This window comes from Schistocerca serialis, chromosome 5 (assembly GCF_023864345.2).
Source record: "Schistocerca serialis cubense isolate TAMUIC-IGC-003099 chromosome 5, iqSchSeri2.2, whole genome shotgun sequence".
In the NCBI taxonomy this organism is placed as follows: Eukaryota; Metazoa; Arthropoda; class Insecta; order Orthoptera; family Acrididae; genus Schistocerca; species Schistocerca serialis.
This window is the reverse complement of record NC_064642.1, coordinates 211,748,007-211,770,342: the sequence shown is the minus strand read 5'-3', so window position 1 is coordinate 211,770,342 and position 22,336 is coordinate 211,748,007. Positions and strand designations below refer to the sequence as shown.

The window sequence follows — 22,336 nt, the reverse complement described above, 5'->3', positions numbered from 1 at the left end:
ATGTCAAATTATTACGCTTCATTCTGCACTTGTGTGAGTTATCCCTCAATTTAAAAATGACAAAGTAGTCGAAAATAGTCTTGATTTATAAATAATTCATACGTAAGGTGTTTAAAATTCGTATTTGGAGCTACTGAAAATGCATATTTATTCATCAATAAATCGTCAGTTGTCTGGAATGAAACACATATACAGTTTTTGATTTTTTTCTAGATCTAAAAACATTTCCTTTCAAAAGATATTGAACTGTGATTTAGGAATTATGCTGTGTCGTCTACATGCACATTTTCTTCGTGTTACTGCGATAGGCAAGTGTTGTTAAAATCGAATGAAAATGGGAAGGAAAAAACCACACTTGAATCATTTTTGAAAACATCGGTTTTTAATTCTGGAACCAAACCAAAAACTGCAGATATGTTTTATTTCACATCACAAATTCCGTTTTAAAAGGTTAAAGTGAAACGTGCATGACAGAATGAATACGTATTTGCAATATACAGCGCATAAAACTGAAGGATCACTTTTTCGAAACGCTATAATTGCCTTCTTTTGTGACGTATAACTTTGAAATTTGAGGACTTTAAAAATATACTTGTTGGAAACTTCGACGCTAATGTAGTCTCGCGGCTGCTGTTCCACCTGAAGGTAAGCAAGCCGCATTTAATGGTTTTCGAAAGGTTTGCCTAACAACCTTCAGCGGAGATCGTTTAATTTTGTTGCGCAGAGTAGTTGCAAATATAGATTTGAAATATCTGACTTAATTATGCGGCAGCTACATACATGACTATAAAAATTAAAATATAAGTAATGATGTTGAATGAAAATAAGTTTTCAGAAACAATAATTTTATTTGATTAATCTCATAACTGAAAATGAAACGTTTTGGAAAGCAGACTGAAGTAACCTACATTAAAAATAGTTTCCGTAATGATTTTCTTCGTTATTTTCCTACAAGTCAGATGCTCAGTGGTCGTTTCTACAAAAAAAAAAATAAATAAATAAATAAAAAAAAATATAACCGCAGCTAACTCGAAAGAATTTAGTTTTGGCTTTGTTTATCGTTGCAACGTAAAATGCACAAATGCAGTCAACGTTATCTTTGTTTGTATATCAATATTCCCTTCAGATGTATTACATTCAGCTCAGTGGAACTAATTAATATGTGAACATTTCTTTTCCTCAAAGATTCAATAGTGAAACAAAAACAAAAAAATTGACGAAAGTTATTATTACGAAACAAGGATCAGCAGCATACCGACGCCTCGAAGTGCAGTTTCTTACGATCCTAGACTTGCATGCCAGAGGTAATGGTGGTCAGTTTACAAACAGTAACAGACGAAATTCAGTCGGCCGAAGTACTCGCTCCTTCCACGTGAAAATGAAAAGCAACACCCCAGAATCATACCTCATGAAAATAAAACTTAAATATATTCGAACTGTACTAACTGCATAACAATACTTAGTAAATATACAGGGTGTTACAAAAAGGTACGGCCAAACTTTCAGGAAACATTCCTCACGCACAAAGAAAGAAAATATGTTATGTGGACATGTGTCTGGAAACGCTTACTTTGCATGTTAGAGGTCATTTTATTACTTCTCTTCAAATCACATTAATCATGGAATGGAAACACACAGCAACAGAACGTACCAGCGTGACTTCAAACACTTTGTTACAGGAAATGTTAGCGAGGATACATGCATCCACCCTCCGTCGCATGGAATCCCTCATGCGCTGATGCAGCCCTGGAGAATGGCGTATTGTATCACAGCCGTCCACAATAAGAGCACGTAGAGTCTCTACATTTGGTACCGGGGTTGTGTAGACAAGAGCTTTCAAATGCCCCCATAAATGAAAGTGAAGAGGGTTGAGGTCAGGAGAGAGTGGAAGCCATGGAATTGGTCCGCCTCTACCAATCCATCGGTCACCGAGTCTGTTATTGAGAAACGTACGAATACTTCGACTGAAATGTGCAGGAGCTCCATCGTGCATGAACCACATGTTGTGTCGTACTTGTAAATGCACATGTTCTAGCAGCACAGGTAGAGTATCCCGTATGAAATCATGATAACGTGCTCCATTGAGTGTAGGTGGAAGAACATGGGGCCCAATCAAGGCATCACCAACAATGCCTGCCCAAACGTTCACAGAAGATCTGTGTTGATGACGTTATTGCACAATTGCAACATTACCTTCCTTCAATTGGGCCAACTGGCGGTGAATCGAGGAAGTACAGTACATACTGACGAAACTAAAATGAGCTCTAACATGGAAATTAAGCGTTTCCGGACACATGTCCACATAACATCTTTTCTTTATTTGTGTGTGAGGAATGTTTCCTGAAAGTTTGGCCGTACCTTTTTGTAACACCCTGTAAATAGTAACAAAAGTCGACATTACCTGTGATGGGGGAAGTGGTAGGGTGTGAATGTCCGGTCAACAACTTTGTGTTAGAGTCCCCTAATTATTGCGCATTATTTTCGATACACTCTTTTATACGATAACACAATTTACACGAGCTCATTGTGTTTCCTATTCCAACCAGTGGACTTGTGGAGGCATCAGTGCCAGCTGACCTGTTAGTGTCTTCGCCTGCCCACAGGTGGTGCTGATGCTGGGCACGGTCGTGGTGTCGTTCTTCGTGTGCCTGCTGCCGTTCCGTGCGCTCACGCTGTGGATCATCGTGGCGCCGCCGGAGGCGCTCATGTCGCTCGGCATGGAGGGCTACTATAACCTGCTATACTTCTGCCGAACCATGCACTACCTCAACTCGGCGGTGAACCCCATCCTGTACAACCTCATGTCGTCCAAGTTCCGCAACGGCTTCGCGCGTCTGTGTTGCGGTCGGCGGCGCTCCAGGCGCGCTGGCGGCTCCGAACCGCTGGGCCGCAAGGGTACCGCCACCTCTAGCACCGCCGCCACCAGCGGCACCACCGCCACCAACGCAACCACCGACGGCGGCTCCCGGCGGCACTCGCGCTGCCGCGGCAGACGCACATCGGGCAGCGCCAACGGCGTCTGTGGGGACAACTCCGCCCCGCGAGACAGCTATGTTTGACACGCGATGCCCTGCCAGCAGGTCCCACACCGACTACATTCCAGGGGTTACAGATAGAGACGTTGGGGCCCGTGGGCTTCAAATGGACCTCGTTATCCAGCCAACGTAACATCCATTTTCCATTGTTTCCTTTCTCTTCATGTGGCACGTTTCTGGAAAAATTTCAGTTACGATTACTAGCACTGCTAAAATTAAATCAAGTTTCCCAAGTTTCTATGGAGGAATTTGTCCCAGGAGGGTCAACTAAGCACTTTCGCGTACTCCAACAGCTACCCTGTCTGTGATGAGCGAAACAGCTGAGCAGGCCACTCAAAAACCTGTAGCTTCATCCAGAAAGAGTAAATATGTCGATCTGTCGTTATATGACACACATTTGGTTCTCTCTACTAACTGAGAACTTATATTTTTTTCTGTGGAATCTTAAGGACATCTGAGGAAGTCTTCAGCAACAAAACGTCTGTAGAACTGATACAACAGAAAGCAGATAACTATGCCACAACCCATAGTTCCACAGTCAGGAGAAGAGTTCACACAAACGTCTGTCCTGTTGTATGAAATGGAAGCAGTACAATGATATAGGGCGAAGAGCCATTGCAGAAAAAGTTGTCGATTAAATGTAATGTAGAGACGATTAAAGGCATTGAAGAGTAGTACAAGCAGAACGCTTCCGTGATTGCGCAGGGGGAGGGGGGGAGGGAGGGAGGGGGGAGGGGGAGTCACTTAACACAACGGCGATCTCTTAACGCTAGCAACACATTTTCCATAATGTTCATTGCCAAACTGGGGGAGGGGTACGATATCGCCAGTCTAAAAAGAAATTAAAAAAACAAAATTAGTTAATTTTTGTTGACTTATACGAACAACATACTTTTTAAAGACATGCTGATTGTAAGAGGGGTCCAGAAAATATAATTTAGCACACTCGTTGCAAAACCATTGCTCTTTTAATAACGAGCACTACTGCAGGGGGTATTTTATGACCATGAAAAACTTAAAAAATGCAAATTTCGTTCATTATTGTTGACTTTTACCCACAACATAATTTTTAAAGAGCTATTGATGTGCAAGTGGGATCCTGAACGTGAAATTATTGAATGTTGCATTCGTTGTGGAAAGTGACTACAGATACTTTTATGGGTCAAGATTAGCTTAAAAATTAGAACATATATAAAATTTTTGAGAAAATTTCATTAAAAACAAAAAAACTTTTTCCAGAATTTTAAAATGTAAAATAACTGACTAGTTTACAATATTTTCAAAATGTGAGCATATAGTAACCCCCAATCTGGTATTGTGACAGTTAACATGGGATAGTGGATTGTATAACAACAGCAACTCAGCGGTCGTGGAATCAATAACGCCGCATTTCTCAACACATTCTTTATTCAATGAGCCACTAGTAGAATGACTGATGGCATGAACGAGAAGACCTGTATACTGAACCCCCAGGCAACTGTGGCAGTCCCAGCAAACATACTGCAGCATGCTCAGCTAATGACAGTGTAAGGTCACCAGGGTGGTTGTATGATGCCTCAACTAAATAGCAGCACCAGTGGTCTTGCTGATTCGTGGCAGGTCCCAGCAGTGTGTGCACAATAGCCAGCTGTTCCCATGGATGGTCAGGTGTGAAGTGTTCAAGTGCACAGGCCCAGACCCAGGGGCACCTGTAGTTTCCCAAAGACTGAATGAGGCCACTTTGGATGTGACCCCTCTCGATGGCTCTGTCTTAAACCCTAGAAACAACAGACCTTGTAGCAACTCATTCAGCAGCAGCTAGTGTATGATGCAGCTAGGTGTGGTCAAAGCTGATTGGCCCACATGGGACAGTCAGCTAGCATAAAGTGAGTATTCACATTAGCAGAAGTCGAAGACAAGATACTGCTAGTCCCAGGCAATAAATTATTCATACTTACTTGACTCGATTTTGTTACGACAGGAAATTAATTTTTGTCACACACACTACCAAAGCAGTGCAGTACAGAGCCATGGCGTTTTTCTGCCTTGCCATCGATTGTGAAGTCAAGACAGATAAGTGTTACTGCAACACTCTCACCCTTTGCAAGAATGTACATCCATCGAATCACAGACTACTGTTAACAGGGTAATGGATAGTTTTCCATGCACTGCATGGTGTATATCTTCCTGTAACTCAGTTACATCTATGCGAGCATCCCAAACGCTTTCGACGACTGGGCATTCAATTATGCTCAGATCTCGATTAACAGAGCTGTTTGCTGTCCTCACACAGCTGGTTAGTTCAGCTGCTGACCCTTACAACAACCTGGTATTATTTATCATCATCTGTTCCAGGTTGGCCAGCTGGGCAGTATGTAATTCTGCCGATATTCTGATTCCTTCCGCTTCTCGCTGTACCTGAACCAAAGCATCATTTACCTGCCATATAACGCCTGCAGTTGCAGTTTCAAAAATAGTCTTCAAAAATCTACCTCTTAAACCTGTGCACCCCCGTTTCTATCTCTTCGAAGTCTATAGAACCAAGTCCAAAACCTGCTGCAATTGTTCCCAGAAGTTATTAGAAGAGACATGCAGTACCTTGTGTTAGCTTTGTATTTCGTCTTGTAACCTCTTCCTTCTGGCTTCTATGTAACACCATCAAAGCTTCGTACAACCTACGCACAAACCTCTTTCCTTAACCCCATGATTTGTATGTCAATTTCAATACCCGCAGGTGATAAGTTGTGTCAACATCTTCTTGTAGGATGAAAAGTACCACACTCTCCAGTGGCCCTATCTGAAAGGAACCTACCCCTCCACAATTGTGCAGATGTAACAGCCTCAATAACGTGATTGACTTTGTAACCATCCTTGCTGACGGTGCTACCTGAAGTAGTGAAGCCTTAATCATACTCCCCTTCTTGGCTTTAATATATGCATATAGTTTGTTCAGGTGTAACTTGTTCTACCTGCAGCATTGCTTCTCCATTGCTAACTCCCTCACTTTTTCAGGATTGTTATCAGGAACAGTGTGAGTGAATATGGTGCGCCCCAAAATGTACGACCATTGCACTAGAAGTAAGTTGTAGTTTCACATTCATCAGTGAGATCATTTCCAGTTACTTGATATTGGCCTTGAAACAAGTAAATAATTTCTTTGTCTTTCCCTTTGGGATGTGTAGAGGCTTGCCAACATCATGCACTGTCCTAAAAGTTGCTCAGGTTGCTTTGCATCAAGTTTTTTCTTTTCCTTATGTTCGAGCGTTTTGTATTAGTTTTTATAATTGCTTCCATACTATCCCACCACAAGATTCTCCTGAAATATATTACTGAATTTCCGTTCTTCCTTATTGTAAGCTTCACTCTCTCGAATGGTGATGACATTTTCCAATCATACACTACCTCACAGGATGACAACACAATATGGTAACAGTGTATTCATATCATTATGGTGGTTATGCACGTATTCACTTAACATATTTCCTGTTGTCTGACTCGTTCTGTCTTCCTTTCACCCGCGCATGCATTGCTTTTGCCTTTAACAAGCAATTATGGAATAAATGACAGAGTTGGTTCATTAATTTCTAAGTGAAATTAGTGCCTCACAAGCAGTTAATGTCACCAAAAAACTGAATTTCAGCAACCAACTATTTACCTTTGTCTGAGTCAGCTGTATTCACTTTCTTACTTTGGATGGCTAGCTATCTTACTCAGTGGAGAAAATGATTTATTACTGACAGCACATGGCAATTCCCTGATAATGTTTATGGAGAAGAACCTAGGATGTCCATACTAATCATTTCAAATGGCTTGCTAGCGTCCAGTAATCTCTGTAGCGAAGTATGCTGACTTTACAGTTCAGCATGCTGTGCACACGGTACACAATTCTTCGCTTATTGTTACACGTCCAGTTTACGTCACCAGTGCTACCCGGTCAAATGTCGTTCTGTGGCCCCCATGACCTGATAACACATCATCAAGTGTCAGTTTCGATACTTTCTCACGTAACATGGCTGGAAATACAACACACGGTCCAAGTTTTGTCTACTTGTATTAACACATCGTCATGCATAATGAACCGCGCTGGCATAGCAGATAGTTTACATTCCTCTTTAGCTGATTGCACTTTCTATCATTCTATCGTGTGACCCACTCTTCGTAACACATTGGACTTCCTTCTTAAACCATCTGCATCCCTATAATTCTTGTCAGTTTGATGAATTACCTGAAAATCGTATTCACTAAGGTTCAGTGCTCAATTCGTTAATTTTCTTGACAGATCTTTCAATCCTAGCAGTCGATTTATTGCTGCTTGGTCCATTATTACTTTAAGTTTTCTGCTATACAGGTAACATAAGAAGTTGGCTATGTCTTATATGGAGCTCATCATTTCCATTACTGCAGCAGAATTATTCCTTCTCCTTTTATTTAACTGGTGTTAAACATCCCAGAAGTTCAACTGGCGTACTTTTTGACTGAAAACATAGCCATGCAAATGATTACTTATGTCACGAGACTATATGAACTCTTTTTCATAATTTGGGAAAACCAACACCAGACCAGCTCTTAACTATTATTTTAGTCTACCTACCACATTTTCAAATTCTGGTGCCCAATGGAACTTTACTTTCGGCATATTCACCTTTGTTAAATAAATGGAGAGGACCGCAGGTGAAAGGAATATTAAAATTTTCAACACCACCGTCAACTACAATTTCATTGTCAATTCATTGGCAATGAAGTGTATCGTCCAAACCGGTTGCCAGTAAACTGATAATAAAATTATACCTGACGATAGTGTTTAAAATTGTACTAATGAAACTTCACTTCTTTTTCAACATGTGAGTAAGACGTCATGCTATTCGATCAAATTTTGAGACAATAATAATTCACTAACCTCAAGAATTACTTTAACTTCTTCTCTGTACGATGCACTTAAAACTCCTGTACAGCTCTCACCAAACTAGGGTATGTTTGGATCCCTTCATGACCAGTCACGTGTTCTAAATACAGTTCCTGTAGCATGAAGCTGCACTGCTCTATACTGACAGTCAGGTGCGCTGTATGTAACCTCTTAAATATCTCCCTTAATCGTTACACATTCTCCTCCATATTCTTTGCAGAGATATTTTCATCCAGATAGGCCATAAATTGCTTCAGTTTTATCCTTTGCAAAAACCCATCCAACAATGCTGAAATGTGGCTGGTGCATTCTTTACTCGAATGGCAGTGTCCCAAAGGAGCCATAAATTCCGGTTTAGGCTGGTTTTCCACTGCTACTTATAACTGATGATAGTTGTTCTACATTTCCCTTGTGACAAAATAGTTTCACTAGCCTAAATTGTCCAAAGATTCTGTTATATTTATGACTGAGTAAACATCTGTAATTGTTTGGTTGTTGAGGTATACTGAGATGTACATAGCGACACCAAAACTCATACCCTTTGTTTCCGTCCACACGCCTCAATAGTACAATCACTGCTGGTAGTCCCCAAAGACTGACACTTTGATCAATGATACCATCCCGTAACTGTTGATTAATGACCTCCTCCCTCAACAATTGCTGGTTATGAGGTGCATGGTATGGTTTATGATATACAGGTAACTCATACACAGTTGTGAGTGTGTTGCATCATCGATGTCAATGACAGAGGTAAATGAGGTTTACACTGGTCCTCAGACTCTAAGGACAGCTATCCAATGCTACTCCACTCTTAACTGTAACGCATTTACACCGGCGCCTTGCTAATAATCAGGGTCCGGATTTACCCGATCCATATCATTCTCTTCCAAAATTTCAAGATTGGCGACCAACAATCCTTTAGACAAGTTCAAGTCTTCAATCCCTAAGTTATCTATTCTGACAGACACAACCTGCTCACCGTATATCTCCCGGACACGTACAACACTCATGTGTACAAAACACCATGCATCTACTTCATCATTCTCCTTCAGTGGCTCAACCACACCTAACATTTTTACCAGGGAATCAGTTCCTACGCTCAGTTATAGATGTTTCCCTGTACCTTGTTGTACTTACCACACTACTCAATTCTTAGTACACCTGCATGCAGTTTGTTTTGTTCCCCTTTCATGAGAGATGAACCACGTGTAGTGTTGAGGCGACAGCAACCTTCACCTCCAATGGAACGATCCCGTCGAATTCTAGTCTAAGCTGCCGAAGTTCAAGGTATCAAACACTCATATAGAAAATCTAGCCTTAATATTGCACGGTACCCATTGCAAGAAAACTCAGTATCGCGGATCCCGGTGAACACGTGTCACTATCTCCCACGCCACACAATTTACATTGTAGTGGGCTTAACCGCCTCTTTCCTATGAAGTCCAAACTTGCGACAGACATATGTAAATCTGTATTCCATTAGAACTTATATTTGCTTCCATCCATTAAACTAATCAACAAAGTTCCGCCTCAACACATCTTTCAATGTTGTTGAAACGTACTGGGAGCGCCGTTCGGTGGCCGTTTAACGGCATGTGTCACTTTCGTTCCATGTCTTTCCGTTATGTTCCCTACTCTGGCTACAGTTTCGTTCCCGGTCCACATTTTCCGCTCTGCCGCTGATGGCAGTTCTACCGTATGTAATATGATCGGTCACATCGGTGACATTTGACGTCATCGGAAAAATTCCCTTTCTATTGTTGACAAGGTTCACTGTATTTCTTACTATTCCGTTGCTGTTCCAATGACTCTCGCTAACTCTTTCGGAAATTCCGCCCCTATCTCCCTCAGTACATTTGATGGTAGTCCCCACGGTAATGTGTCCTACACACTCAGTTCCACCTTGTACAGAAGAATTTTATTAGTATAATCACTTTCTGTTATCTCATTTGTATCCACATTAAGCATTCTAATTCCATCCACGGAGCGCTCAATGAACTCCGCCTGCCTTTTGATGTACTATTTAACTGCTCCTCTTAATACAAACAACTACTTTTCCTCCTATAACGCTGCAACAAGCGTTCCACTACAACTTCAAACGTCTGTACATTTCTTAAGTTCTCATTATACATCACATATCTTTTCACATCTCCAACAAAGCGTAAATTGGCCATATGTAACAACTGACCTTTGACTAATAAACCACACCAACACGTCGTCCCCTGCTTTACCCAAAAGAAGGATACATGATGGTTGTGGGACTGGCATCCAGCATGGGTACTGACATACTAGATGAAGAGCTGTTCTCTTTTAAGTCATCTGTATGTTTGTGTAAGTCCTTATTATGCACTTGCATATGAGCCATTTGGTCTAACTGAACTTGATTCCGTAGTGGTAACTTTTAGTCCCACTGGTTTGCTAAATTTAAGGCGCGTTACTGCACCAAGAGGTAAAAATACAATAGGAAAATTACAATGGGTAAATATCACAGGGAAACAAACTATTGATAACAATGTCACGCTCGTGACTACAAGTACACGTAGTCCTTACACCTGAGCATTGACCATGTGAATACTTTGTACTCTCTAGACATACATTTGAAACATATCACGTCTAAAGTCTGACCGCTCGGAGCATTATGTCTGGGGAAACTGCACCGGCCTCACCTAACTGGGCATATACCGTCTCTTTAGTGTACTCCCTGAATTGACTCAAGTCACTGCCTCAGTCAACTTTCACGAAAAAAATCCTAAAACCAACCCTCTAATCCCAACATTGAATTACTGGCCATCATTAGGAAGACAAGTAGTCAATAATAGTGTGTTTTCACTCACCACACTGAGGTAGCTATGCTCAGCGATGACCAACACCATCGCTCATTGTCACTGGCTCTCATATGACACCATAGTAATAGCGCTGGGGTGCATACGCTATTACTTGTTAGGATGGCCGTCTCTTAACTCGAGACATGAGACGATGGGTTGTGTAACACCATCAACTTGGCGGTCGTGGAATCAGAAATGCATCAACAGCCAACACATTCTTTATTCAGTGAGTTGCTCAAACAAACAAACAGCAATGAAGAAGCACGGCATCCTTAGCAGGCAGACGGCAGCACGCTCGACTCTCAGCAGAGAGAGGTCACCGAGACTGCTGCAAGTTGTCTGAGAGAATTAGTGGCGCCAGTATCCTTGCTCATGCTAGACGAAGCAGGCCACAGACATGTATGTAGAATAGTCGTCCTCTCCCACGGACAGTTAGGTGTGCAGCGTGAAAATGCTCACTGCCTGAGCCAGGACCCCCTACAGAGTCTGAGACTGGATGAAAAAACTACGCAGGTGATCCCGTCTTGATGGCTCCGGCTCGAGCCTTAGTAGCTAGAAGGTGAAGCAGCTGGATGTAGACTAAACTAATTGGCCCACATGGGACTGTCGACTGGCATGAAGTATGTATGTATTGGCATCGGCAGCAATCGAAGACAGGATACTACCAGGCCTGCACGACAAGTACTTACATTTGCACAGTCTAGTTTTTTTTTATGACACAACATCACTTCTGGTCACGCAGGCGAGTAAGGCGTCCCACTGCCGGGTAACGACATGAGGTAGTTCATATCACCATTGTGGTAGCCTGGGCCTTTGAACCGTGCTGCGTCAACAATATGCCAGTCCTGCCAGAATTAATCCATGACAGCTAGCCTCCCCCATTCCCACGAGTTGTGTAACCTGTACGGGGGGATGTTGCCATGACTTTTCTGTGGTTGATTCCTCTTGCACATTGTAGCTTCCTCATAGTGATGTGTGGCTTGAGTATTATCGGTGCTATAATGTTAGGTGCATTTCTAGCATCGGTTGCTATTCATTTTCGTTGGCTCATTTTATTTTTAACACTTCATTTTGTTAAATGTTTTCTTAACGTTTACAAAGACACATCGCGAAAACTAGGCACGACCGGGATACTTTAGAGCATACAACCGCAACGCTGCTCTAACCGTTCAGCGATATTCCCAAGGACGAAAACTATGTATGTCCACTCTTTCGACTGCCGTGAAAATCTGAACAGCTTCACGAGCAAACTGTCTGTTGCAGCGGCAGATCATTGGCTAATGGGTTTCAAGCGTACAGGTAAACAAACGAGCCATACCTGAGTCACGTGTCTGCTTGCATATATTTCACCAAGACAGACGTTTGTAAGACTTTTTGTTCTGACTACGTGCCATTGTTTTGCGGCACTGTTATCGTGTTACTATATGTACTATATGGTCAGGTTTCGCACACATGAAGTCGTTAAAGTCCTCTTCGAAGACTTTTTCTAGTGCCAAAGAAAACTTACATTTTTTCATTTGGTTCAAAATTCTGTTTTCATTTGGCAGCTATTAATGATAAAAAGTGCTTCCAAATGTCAGAAAATTTTGCTAAATGTTCGCTGTAACTGTTCGGAAACCGCTTCTCGATATATTCAGTAGTTCTGGATATAATTAGGATGGCCTGTCTCAGCTTCTCTCTCTGAATAAGCAGCAAATTCCTGCACTGCATATTGTCTGTAATGTAGGCAGAAGAACTAATTTTCTATCTTTCTGACAGACGGTTGAGAAGTACTTGTGCATTCAACATCTGCATATGGAAATCGACGTGATATAACATCTATCTTTCGAAGTACTATGGTCACGCGTTAAGCTTATTCATGTTACAAAAGAACTGGTTGCATTGTCGTCTACTTCAGAAGTTATACTCCAGAAGGGAACGATTCTTTTCTGTTACGTTCTCATTCTACATTTCTCGATACAGTACGTCTGTTAAAGTATTATTCGGCAAGGAGGTACTGTGCAAGAACCCAGCTAATAAACTGCACTTTTTCCAAAGAAACAAATGCCTTCACTCCGCCACATACCTTACCTCATAACGTTTATGATTTTCAGCTGAGCAAAGCTTATTCGTTCTTACTTCTCTACGACACCGATTATTATTTATTTTTATTCATTTGAGCAACGTTCATAATGATGAGAAAGTTCAGAATCATTTAACAAACAAACGTAAATTTACTGAAAACATTAATTTCTTGTCATTTATGATCTTTGCATCTTATCTACTCGATTTCACATTTCGTGTTGGATACAGACTCAACTTAGAGTATATGAAGTGAGCGTTTAGTTGCAGCTGATTCGTCCTTCTTCAAAATAGTTCCCACAATCCTGCACCGATCTGAATATATACATCTCTTCCCAGTTGTTCTATTCTCCAGAAGAACTCTCTAAACCCTTCAAAAAGAGCCTATGCATCCTGAATTGTCCTATCAGTCTTCCATGCGACGTTCAATTTGTTAGCAACACTGCAAATACTGATCGCGCCGGTATTTCCTGCTTCATGGAGATCTTCAATGTATCATTACTTCTCATTATAAAGAGCACAATAAAAAAGTAGAAAGATGTTGCAGTTATTGGTCCCGTCATTACTGAGTTTCCATCAGAACGCAAATCTACAGTCTTAAGTAATTATTGCAGAGAATTACATAATTCGTCTGTTCTTCAGCCCACTGCGTGTTTAGGCAACCTTACAGTGCCACTTGAAAAGATTAATTAAGCAATCCTCCGCTGCTGAGAAAGGGCAGCATTCAGTTGTAGGCAGTGTGACCACTTGTTAAAGCTTGTTGGCTGAAATACCCAAAATTTTCCGGCTGAGTACAATTAACTGTTCCTAGTGTGAGCAGTGAAAGAAGACATCGAAATAAAGGAGACTGAAGAACTGAACTTAACCGAAGAATATTTTGGTAACATTAGAATAGTTTGTGTATGTCAAATAAGTGATTGCTATTTATGTCCTGATAATGAATTATTATTTATTGACTGTACGTTTAATTAAATATGTTGTGGTCCATTTCTTCTATTTTTCCTTTTCACTATGCATTCTGTTTCTCATATACATAGTTATTTACATCTTAAAAGGCAGTAACAGACGCTGTTAATAATGTTCAATAAATATAGAAGGCTGGTGACGTGGTAATTGCCACACTAAGATGTATCTTCTGAAAAGAAATAAATTAAAGGAAAGAAAATTTCGGAACAGAAATAAAGCTTCAGAGGGTACTTATAGAAATGCTGAGGTTCGTTGACCACATGGCCATTCGGATTGGATGTAACGAAGTCTTGAGGGATCAGCTGAAAGAAATATCCAGACAAGCTTAGCAAGGAATATGGCTTTAGGATAAACAGACCAAAGTCTGAGAGTAGTAGGAAGGCAAATAATTATTTGCTAATCATCAATATTCAGTGCCTTAGAATAGTGTAAGAAGATATAGTTTTTTCGTATCCAGAATCTCAAATTACACAGGATGAAAGAGTACGTCATAAGTAGATGGGCACTGACAAACAATGCTCTCCCCAGTATAAGAGTTTTACTGATAGCGAAAATTGATGTGTAACTGAGGAAACTGTATATCCGAAAGACAGCATTGTATGCGTTTCAAATATCTTAAATTCATGCAGTGGTAATGGTAACATGGTAACTGTCTGTCAAGCAGTTAGACCAGGCATATACTTCGCTCACCTGCCTGCCATACAGGTGCAAACCGACATGATACATACCAGGTGATCAAAAGCTCAGTATAAATTTGAAAAGTGAATAAATCGCGGAATAATGTAGATAGAGAGGTACAAATTGACACACATGCTTGGAATGACATGAAGTAGGTGACATGAAGTTGCAGGGAATGTGATGTTGGTCATTCTGTTTTTCCTATAAATTTTGAATTTACATGTGTTGTTGTGTCTTGTAATATGTAGGTCAATGTAATTCAACCTTTTTTTTTAAGTTCATGTTCCATTGTAAATGTATTTTTCTCAGGTAGATTATTAAAACAGGTTAGAATGTCTGTTATGTCTTTGACATCCTGTTTCATTAATAGCAATGTATCTTCTACATATCTCCTATAAAATTCAGTTTTCTTTAGGCAGGGTTCTTGGCTGCTAACTAACTTTTATATCAAGTGGTTTATGTATTTGTCAGCTGTGGTACCTGATATGCATGCTCCCATTGCTAGGCGATCTGGTAGCTTATAAATATTGCCACTAAAGGTAAAGCAGTTCTAAGTAAGTGTTAGCTGGAATAGTCCCATACATTGAGTAATCTCTTTGTATGCAGGTTTCTTATATTTCATAAGGTTTTCTGGATTACTGTTACAGCATATTGTATGGGCATCTTTAAATCAATGTTGTTAATGTCAAGTTATAAGAACTGAGCATATTGGGAGAATTTTTTGCCTTTTAGTTCTCCAACTAATATCATGCTGGTTTTTTAAATAGAATCTGTTGTTTCATATATATAATTTTTCATCAGTGTGTTATTCAGTTTCTGTGACAATTTGTATGCATGCCTGTCTATAGAGTCTGCCACACGACACATCGTATTACCTTCTTTGTGTACCTTTGTCTCTTGGAATGGTGCCTTTGGATTAATAAATCTAAGATAGTTATTTCTGTTTCTGACAATAGGAAATGTGTGCTTTTTAGTTGTTCCTTAGTAACACTTTGAAATTTTTTGGGCCTTTTTCAATGTATTGAATATTATTAGCATCAAAGAATCCATGTGTTTTGCCTTTGTACTCATTTTCTTTCATCACAACTAATGTACTGATTTTGTTTGACTTTTTGAATACAGATAAGTTGTTTTTCAGTTTGTCATTTTTGGATTTTTGAGGTTTTGTATCATTTATTATATATTTGGCCTTAAATTTATGTTGCAACATTTCTTTCTCTGGAATCTTACCCACTTTGTGACCTGTTGCTCCATTCGTATTTGACATTTAAACAAAATAACAAATCCAACCCTATAATACCTAACAAAGACATACACATTTTACAGCAGAGTGGTGAACAAAAAAGATATGAAATTTGACCAAAGAGAAAATAACTTACTCCATAAAGGACGAAAATAAACACAGAGCTTCACCTCAACAAGCATACACTAAAGCAGATAGCAGTTGCAACTAAATACGCAGCAGATGCTGCAAAATTAAATTAAAATACGAAAGCAGCAACACCTCACAAAGTAAGTAAGCTCCTTGAGAAAGATATGCAGAAAGACATATTTAGATCTAAATAAACAATAAATGACACAAAACCCTAAACTCCAGAAATAATAAACTGAAAAACCAATCCATCATCACAAAGGCAAAAGCAGTACGTTAGTTGTAATGAAATAAAAGGGTACACAGACAAAACACACGAATTCTTTAATGTTAATAATATTCAGCGTATTATAAAACACCCAAAAAACTATTTCAGAGCAGAATTAAGGAACAACTAAAGAACACACATCTCCCATTGACAGAAACTGAAAATAAATATCTTACTTGCATGAATCTAAAGGCACCGCATCTCTGAGCACAGCCCAAAATACACGAAGAAGGTAATCCAACATGTCTCGTGCCAAGATCTTTAAATAGCCCAGCATATAAACTGTCACAGAAACTGAATAAGATACCGATGAAAAATTATACATATGGAACAAAAAATTCTATAAAAATACAGCATGATACTAGCTGGAGAATTAAAAGGCAAAACTTCTTCTAATATGCTCAGTTCATATTACCTAAGAATTTCAACCTTTAACACACTCACACAAGAAGCTGCAACTGCAATCGAAAAGAATCATATGAAACATAAGAAGCTTGCATACACAGGGATTACTGAATTTGTGGAACTCCTCCAGCTAACACTAGTTTCCAACTATACAACTACTTCACCTTTCATGGGAACATTTATAAGCAACCAGACGGCCAAGCAATGGGGCCACGTATATCAGGTATCATAGCTGACATATACACAAAATCACTTGGAAAAAAAGTTATTTAGTAGGCCTGAACCCTGCCTAAAGAACACAGAATTTTATTGAACAGATATAGGTGACACACTGCTGTTAGTGAAAAGGGTTGCCAAAGATAAAAGACATTCTAAACTACTTCAGTAATCTACATGAGAAAATTACGTTCACAATGGAACATGAACTAAACAAAACCCTGAATTACTTGGCCCTAATCTTTACAAGAAACAACAACACATGCACATTCAAAATTTATAGGAAAAATATAATAACTAACACCACAATCCCTGCAACCTCATGTTACCTGGACATCCATAAGCAGGCAGCATACAGATCAGTGTTACATAGGGCAACTAAAATACCTTTGAACCAAGAAAATACGCAATGAGAAATAAATATAGTGAAACAGGTCGCAGTTGCTAATAATTACACTGCTTCAATGGTTGACACATTACTGGGCAAAGTGAAAAAGGACCCAAACAGAAAATGCACAACCGAAGAAAAAGATAAAAACAAATACACATATAGCATGCCATAAACTGGCAATATATATCACAGAAGATTGAAGATGTTTTCAGAAATCACAGAGTAAAAGTTGGGTTTTCTATATCAAATAAACTACAATAAAAATTAATAGACAATATAAAGTGAAATCATGATCCATACTCAGACTCTGGAAATACAAAATAAAATGCCATGAATGCTTTATGTTCAGCCTAGGACAAACAGGCCGAAATTTCAACACCAGGTGCACAGAGTATATCAAAACACAACAGACGCACATCAGCAATAGCTTCACACATATGTAATATAGGCCACCCATTTGGATAAATAGAGCAAAAAGTCAAAGCACTCCACTGGCTAAGCAAAGGACATAAAATTGATTTGTTACAAGACCTGGAGTCACTTGCACATCATAGGAAATATTAGACAAAATGTTGTATGAAAAATACGAAAGTAAAGCAGAGAATTTTTTCAGATGCTTCGACAATATACTTAAATGAAAATGGTAACACATAGAAATAATCATCATTGTAAAATAGGTAAAAGCAAATTATAACTCATACTGGTAAGATAAATATCTTCTGTAGAAAAGCATATCGCACTCTGTGGACGACCTATAACGTTATCTCTGTTAACTACATCTAAAATCTTCTTTGTAACTGTTCACTTATGTAAATTATTCTCGATGTATATAGTGAACTGAAAGCTGTGTATGATGTTTAACATGTGTGAGACTCCGCACAAATGGACCATAGGAAAACTGTAAGGGCACCGTCTTCCAAATTTCGCCGCTAATTACTTGTAAAAAACGGTAACTACCTAAAGACTGGCCGTTTCTTATTTGTTGCAGTAAAACCGACAAAACAAAACAGAGCATCACGCAGCGAAAACATTGCATAAAAATAGGAATCATTTCACGAAAGGCGTCGTGAGACATGAAGAAAAGAAAATCGTGACTGGCAGCAGAAAAGTTATTTATAAACAAACCCATTGTTCATTATACAACACATCAAAAAGATCTTTTACCATCAGTGTATTACTATTACGTTATCGTGGTACACCTGCAACCAGTGTAAGTATTCATTGTCATAATACATCTGTAGCTTTTCAATTAAAGTTTCCTGTATCTACCACACACAGTGTAACATTTCAGCGTGTTACATTCGAAAACCTATTTTAGTGCTAAATCAGTTTTAAATGCCCCTACTGCATGCATGACTTCTGATTAGCCCTCTATTCTCAGAAACGACCCCACGTTATAGCGCTAACTTTATTGCAGAGTATGAGGTCTTTTGTCGCCATTGCTAATGATGGCAGAGTTAAATATCAGTATAGCGTATGTTTATAACTTGCATTAGTTTTCACTAGAACTTTCATAGATCCACTGCGTTGTTGTTCTGTATGCCTTTTAACATCTTGCTTTATATTGTATGTTTCAGGCCACAGATCTAATGGTGGGGTTCCCCAAAAGAGTGTCCCAGAATGATAAATAAAACTACTGTGTTTTGGAGAACTAAACAAGTGTATTACCATATAGTGCCAAATTTCGGGCTTGCAGCCGGTCGTCGTTCAATACTTCGCACGATATTTCAACTGGGCACCTGTCAGTGATCTTCAGGTGAGCCGTCGCAGACTGGCGAAAACGTCCTCCGTTCCGCAATATATAGCGTACTGTAAGTATTCTACGCATGCGTCGAAAACTTGATAGTTGAACCGCACTGCCCGCCGGCAGCGCCCTCGCTGGTGGAATAGCGGAACTCAGTCGCCCTCTGCGTTGCTGTTTGCCACGGCCGTCGACGCACTCTGTCGTCTTCGATTTGAGCAAATCGTGGAGATGATGGGATTCCATGCACTGTCCAGCTGGTAGCCGCTGCCACGGTTTAACAGATTTTCCGCAAGTCGTATTTCTACGGATTCTTTAATAATGGAGTCCCAGAAAGACGTTGCTGTGGACAAAATCATTGTTTTCTCATACTCCATTGAATGTCCAGTAGAAACACAATTCACACCAGAGACTGTCTAAAGGGATAAAATACCAGTTTCTTTTGTTTTATAATGGAATCTCTATGGAGCTTGGATAATTACGTATTGGACGTCATTTAATACACATTCTGGACCTTATGGGCTACCAGTTCGATTCTACACAGAGTATGCGAAAGAAGTTGTTCTCTTCTAGCAGCGGTGTACCGTAGGCTTCTTGAGAAGCGAAGCGTGCTTAATGATTGGAAAACAACGTAAGTCATATCCTTTTTCAAGAAGGAAACTATAGGCCGATACTATGATGTCTGACTGCTGTAGAATTTGGGAACAAGTTTCATGCTCGGGCATTATGCCGTTTCTGAAGACAAACGTCCGCAGCTCACGGTCTAGTGGTTACCGTTGCTGCCTCTGGATTACGGGGTCTCAGGTTCGATTCCCGGCCGGGTAGCGGATTTTCGCCGCTCGGCCACTGGTTGCTTGTGCTGTCCTCATCATTTCATCATCACGCAGGAAAATAACGAGACTCGAAAGTTGAAAAGATTGGGAGTTTGTACGGGTGCTGACAACGACGCCAATGGGCGCCCCACAAACCAATCTCATCATCATCATCATTTGAAGACAAAAATCTCCTCTGTTTGAACCAACATGGGTTCAGGAAAAACGATCGTGTGAAACCCAGCGCGCTCTTTTTGTTCATGTCACACAGAAAGCAGCAGATACAGGGGTCCACGTAAGTACTGTGTTCCTTGATCTCCGAAAGCCATGCGAAGCACTTATGCATGGCCGTCTAATGTACAAAATAGGAGCTTGTGGAGTATTAGGCCAACTTTTTCAGCACACTGAAGAGTTTCCAGCAAACTGAGCACAGCTTGTTATTCTGAACAGAGGGAAGTACTCGGACGTAAAAGTAACTTCGTGTGGGCCCCAGGGGAGTGCTACAGGGCCATTACTGTTCACAATATCTGTAAGTGACATGGTAGATAACGTCGAAATTTCCATGGAGCTTTTCACGGATGATGCTGCTGTATACGGGGAAGTCGCGTCCCTAGGAAACTACAGCGAAATGCTGGGAGACCTGCAAAGGGTCGACGCCTGGTGGAGGGAGTGGTAGTTGACACTTACATAAACAAATGTAACATATTCCGAATATATTGACAGAAAGAGCTTTCATTGTAAGATCAAAAAACCATAGAACTGTCACTCTAAGTAGTTCCTTCCATAAAATATCTAGGAGTTTACGTATGGAGCGATATGGAATGGAAGGGGCACATATAATTAATCGCGAGTAGAGCAGATGCCAGACAAAGTCACTGGAAGAATCCACAAGAAATGCAGTCCATCAACAAAGGAAGTAGGTTACAGAACACCCTGTTCCACCAAAACTTAAATACTGCTCCTCAGTATGGGATCCATGCCAGATAGGGCTGACACAGAAAATTGGGAAGAGCCAAATAAGAGTAGCACGTTTCGTTACAGGGTCATTTAGTAAGTGCAAAATCGTCACGGAAATGCTCAGCCAACACCCTTGGCAGACGTTGCAAGAGAGACGTTCTGAATCACGTTATGGTCTACTGTTAAAATTCTGAGAACGTACACTCCTCGGAGCGTCAACCAATATCGCTTCTTCGTACGTATATCTCAAGAAAAGATTGCCTCTCCCTACGTACATCTCGCGAAAAGACCGTGAAGCTGAAGTTACAGAAAGGCTCGAGTCCACATGGAACCTTAACAGCAATCGTTCTTCCGCAAACTACACGCGACTGGAACAGAAGAAGAGGAAAGTGACCCTGGTACAAAGTACGTCTTTTTCTTTACATGTCAAATTCCGTAGGACCATATCGAGAAGCAAATCTGTAAGGTCATGGAACGTGTCAGTACATGAAATTACAACATAAAAGCAATAACAGATAAAAACAAACTGTTTATGAACCCGAAAAAAGTCAACCCATAAGTTTAAGTAAACACAATCAACAATACAACAAGAATCAGCTTGCTTTTTCAAGGAACTCCTCGACAGAATAGAAGGAGTGACCCATTCGGAAACTCTTCAGTTTCGATTCGAAAGCGCGTGGATTACTGCTAATATTTTTGAATTCGAGTGGTGGCTTATTGAAAATGGATTCCGCAGTATACTGCACACCTTTCTGCACAAGACTTAAGGAAGTCCGATCCAAATGTGGGTTTGATTTCTGCCGAGTATTAACTGAGTGAAAGCTGCTTATTTTTGGGAATAAGCTAATATTGTTAAGAAGAAATAACACTAAGAAATCTGTATATTGAGAGGTCAATGTCAAAATACCCAGACTCGAGAACATGGGTCGACAAGAGGTTCGTGGACTCACACCACTTATTTTCCGAACCGATCGTTTCTGAGCCAAAAACATCCTTTTAGTATGAGAAGAGTTACCCCAGAACATAACACCATACGACATAAGCGAATGAAATTAAGCAAAGTAGACTAATTTTCGTGTCGAACGATCACTCACTCCAGATACCATTCAAATAGTAAAAATGGCAACATTAAGTCCTTGATCAAGATCCTGAACGTAGGCTTTCCACGGTGGTTTACTATCTGTCTGAAGACTTAGAAATTTGAACTGTTAAGTTTCACTAATCATATTCCCATTCCGTGAAATTAAAATGTCAGGTTTTGTTGAATTGTGGGTTAGAAAATGTAAAAACTGAGTCTTACTGTGATTTAGCGTTAGTCTACTTTCTACAAGTCACGAACTTAGGTCATGAACTGCTCTATTTGAAACCGAACCAACGTTGCACCCAAAATCCTTTGCTTACAAGCTAGTGTCATCAGCAAACACGAGTATTTTAGAGTTACTCGTAATACTAGAGGGCGTATCTTTTATATAAATAAGGAACAAGATGTCCCCAACACTGATCTCTTGGGCACCCCCCCCCCCCACTTAACCATACCCCACATTACAGCCGTTCTCAACATTGTGAATAATAACCTCCTGCTGTCTGTTGCTGAAGTAAGAGGGGAACCTATTAAGAGCTGCTCGCCATATTCCATAATGGTCTAGCTTCTGGAGCAATATTTTGTAAACAACACAATTAAAAGCCTTAGTTAAATCAAAAAATATGCCTAGCATTCGAAACCTTTT

At 40.1% G+C, this 22,336-nt stretch overlaps 1 protein-coding gene across 1 annotated transcript in view; it reads left to right on the top strand.

The window, feature by feature from the left end:
* LOC126481858 (orexin receptor type 2-like) overlaps positions 1–22,336 on the top strand; it is a 197,751-nt gene that overhangs the window by 142,935 nt on the left and 32,480 nt on the right. The window contains exon 8 of the mRNA XM_050105816.1: positions 2,604–2,895. Coding sequence (XP_049961773.1) covers positions 2,604–2,895 — 292 coding nt within the window. The remainder of the gene's footprint in view (positions 1–2,603; positions 2,896–22,336) is intronic.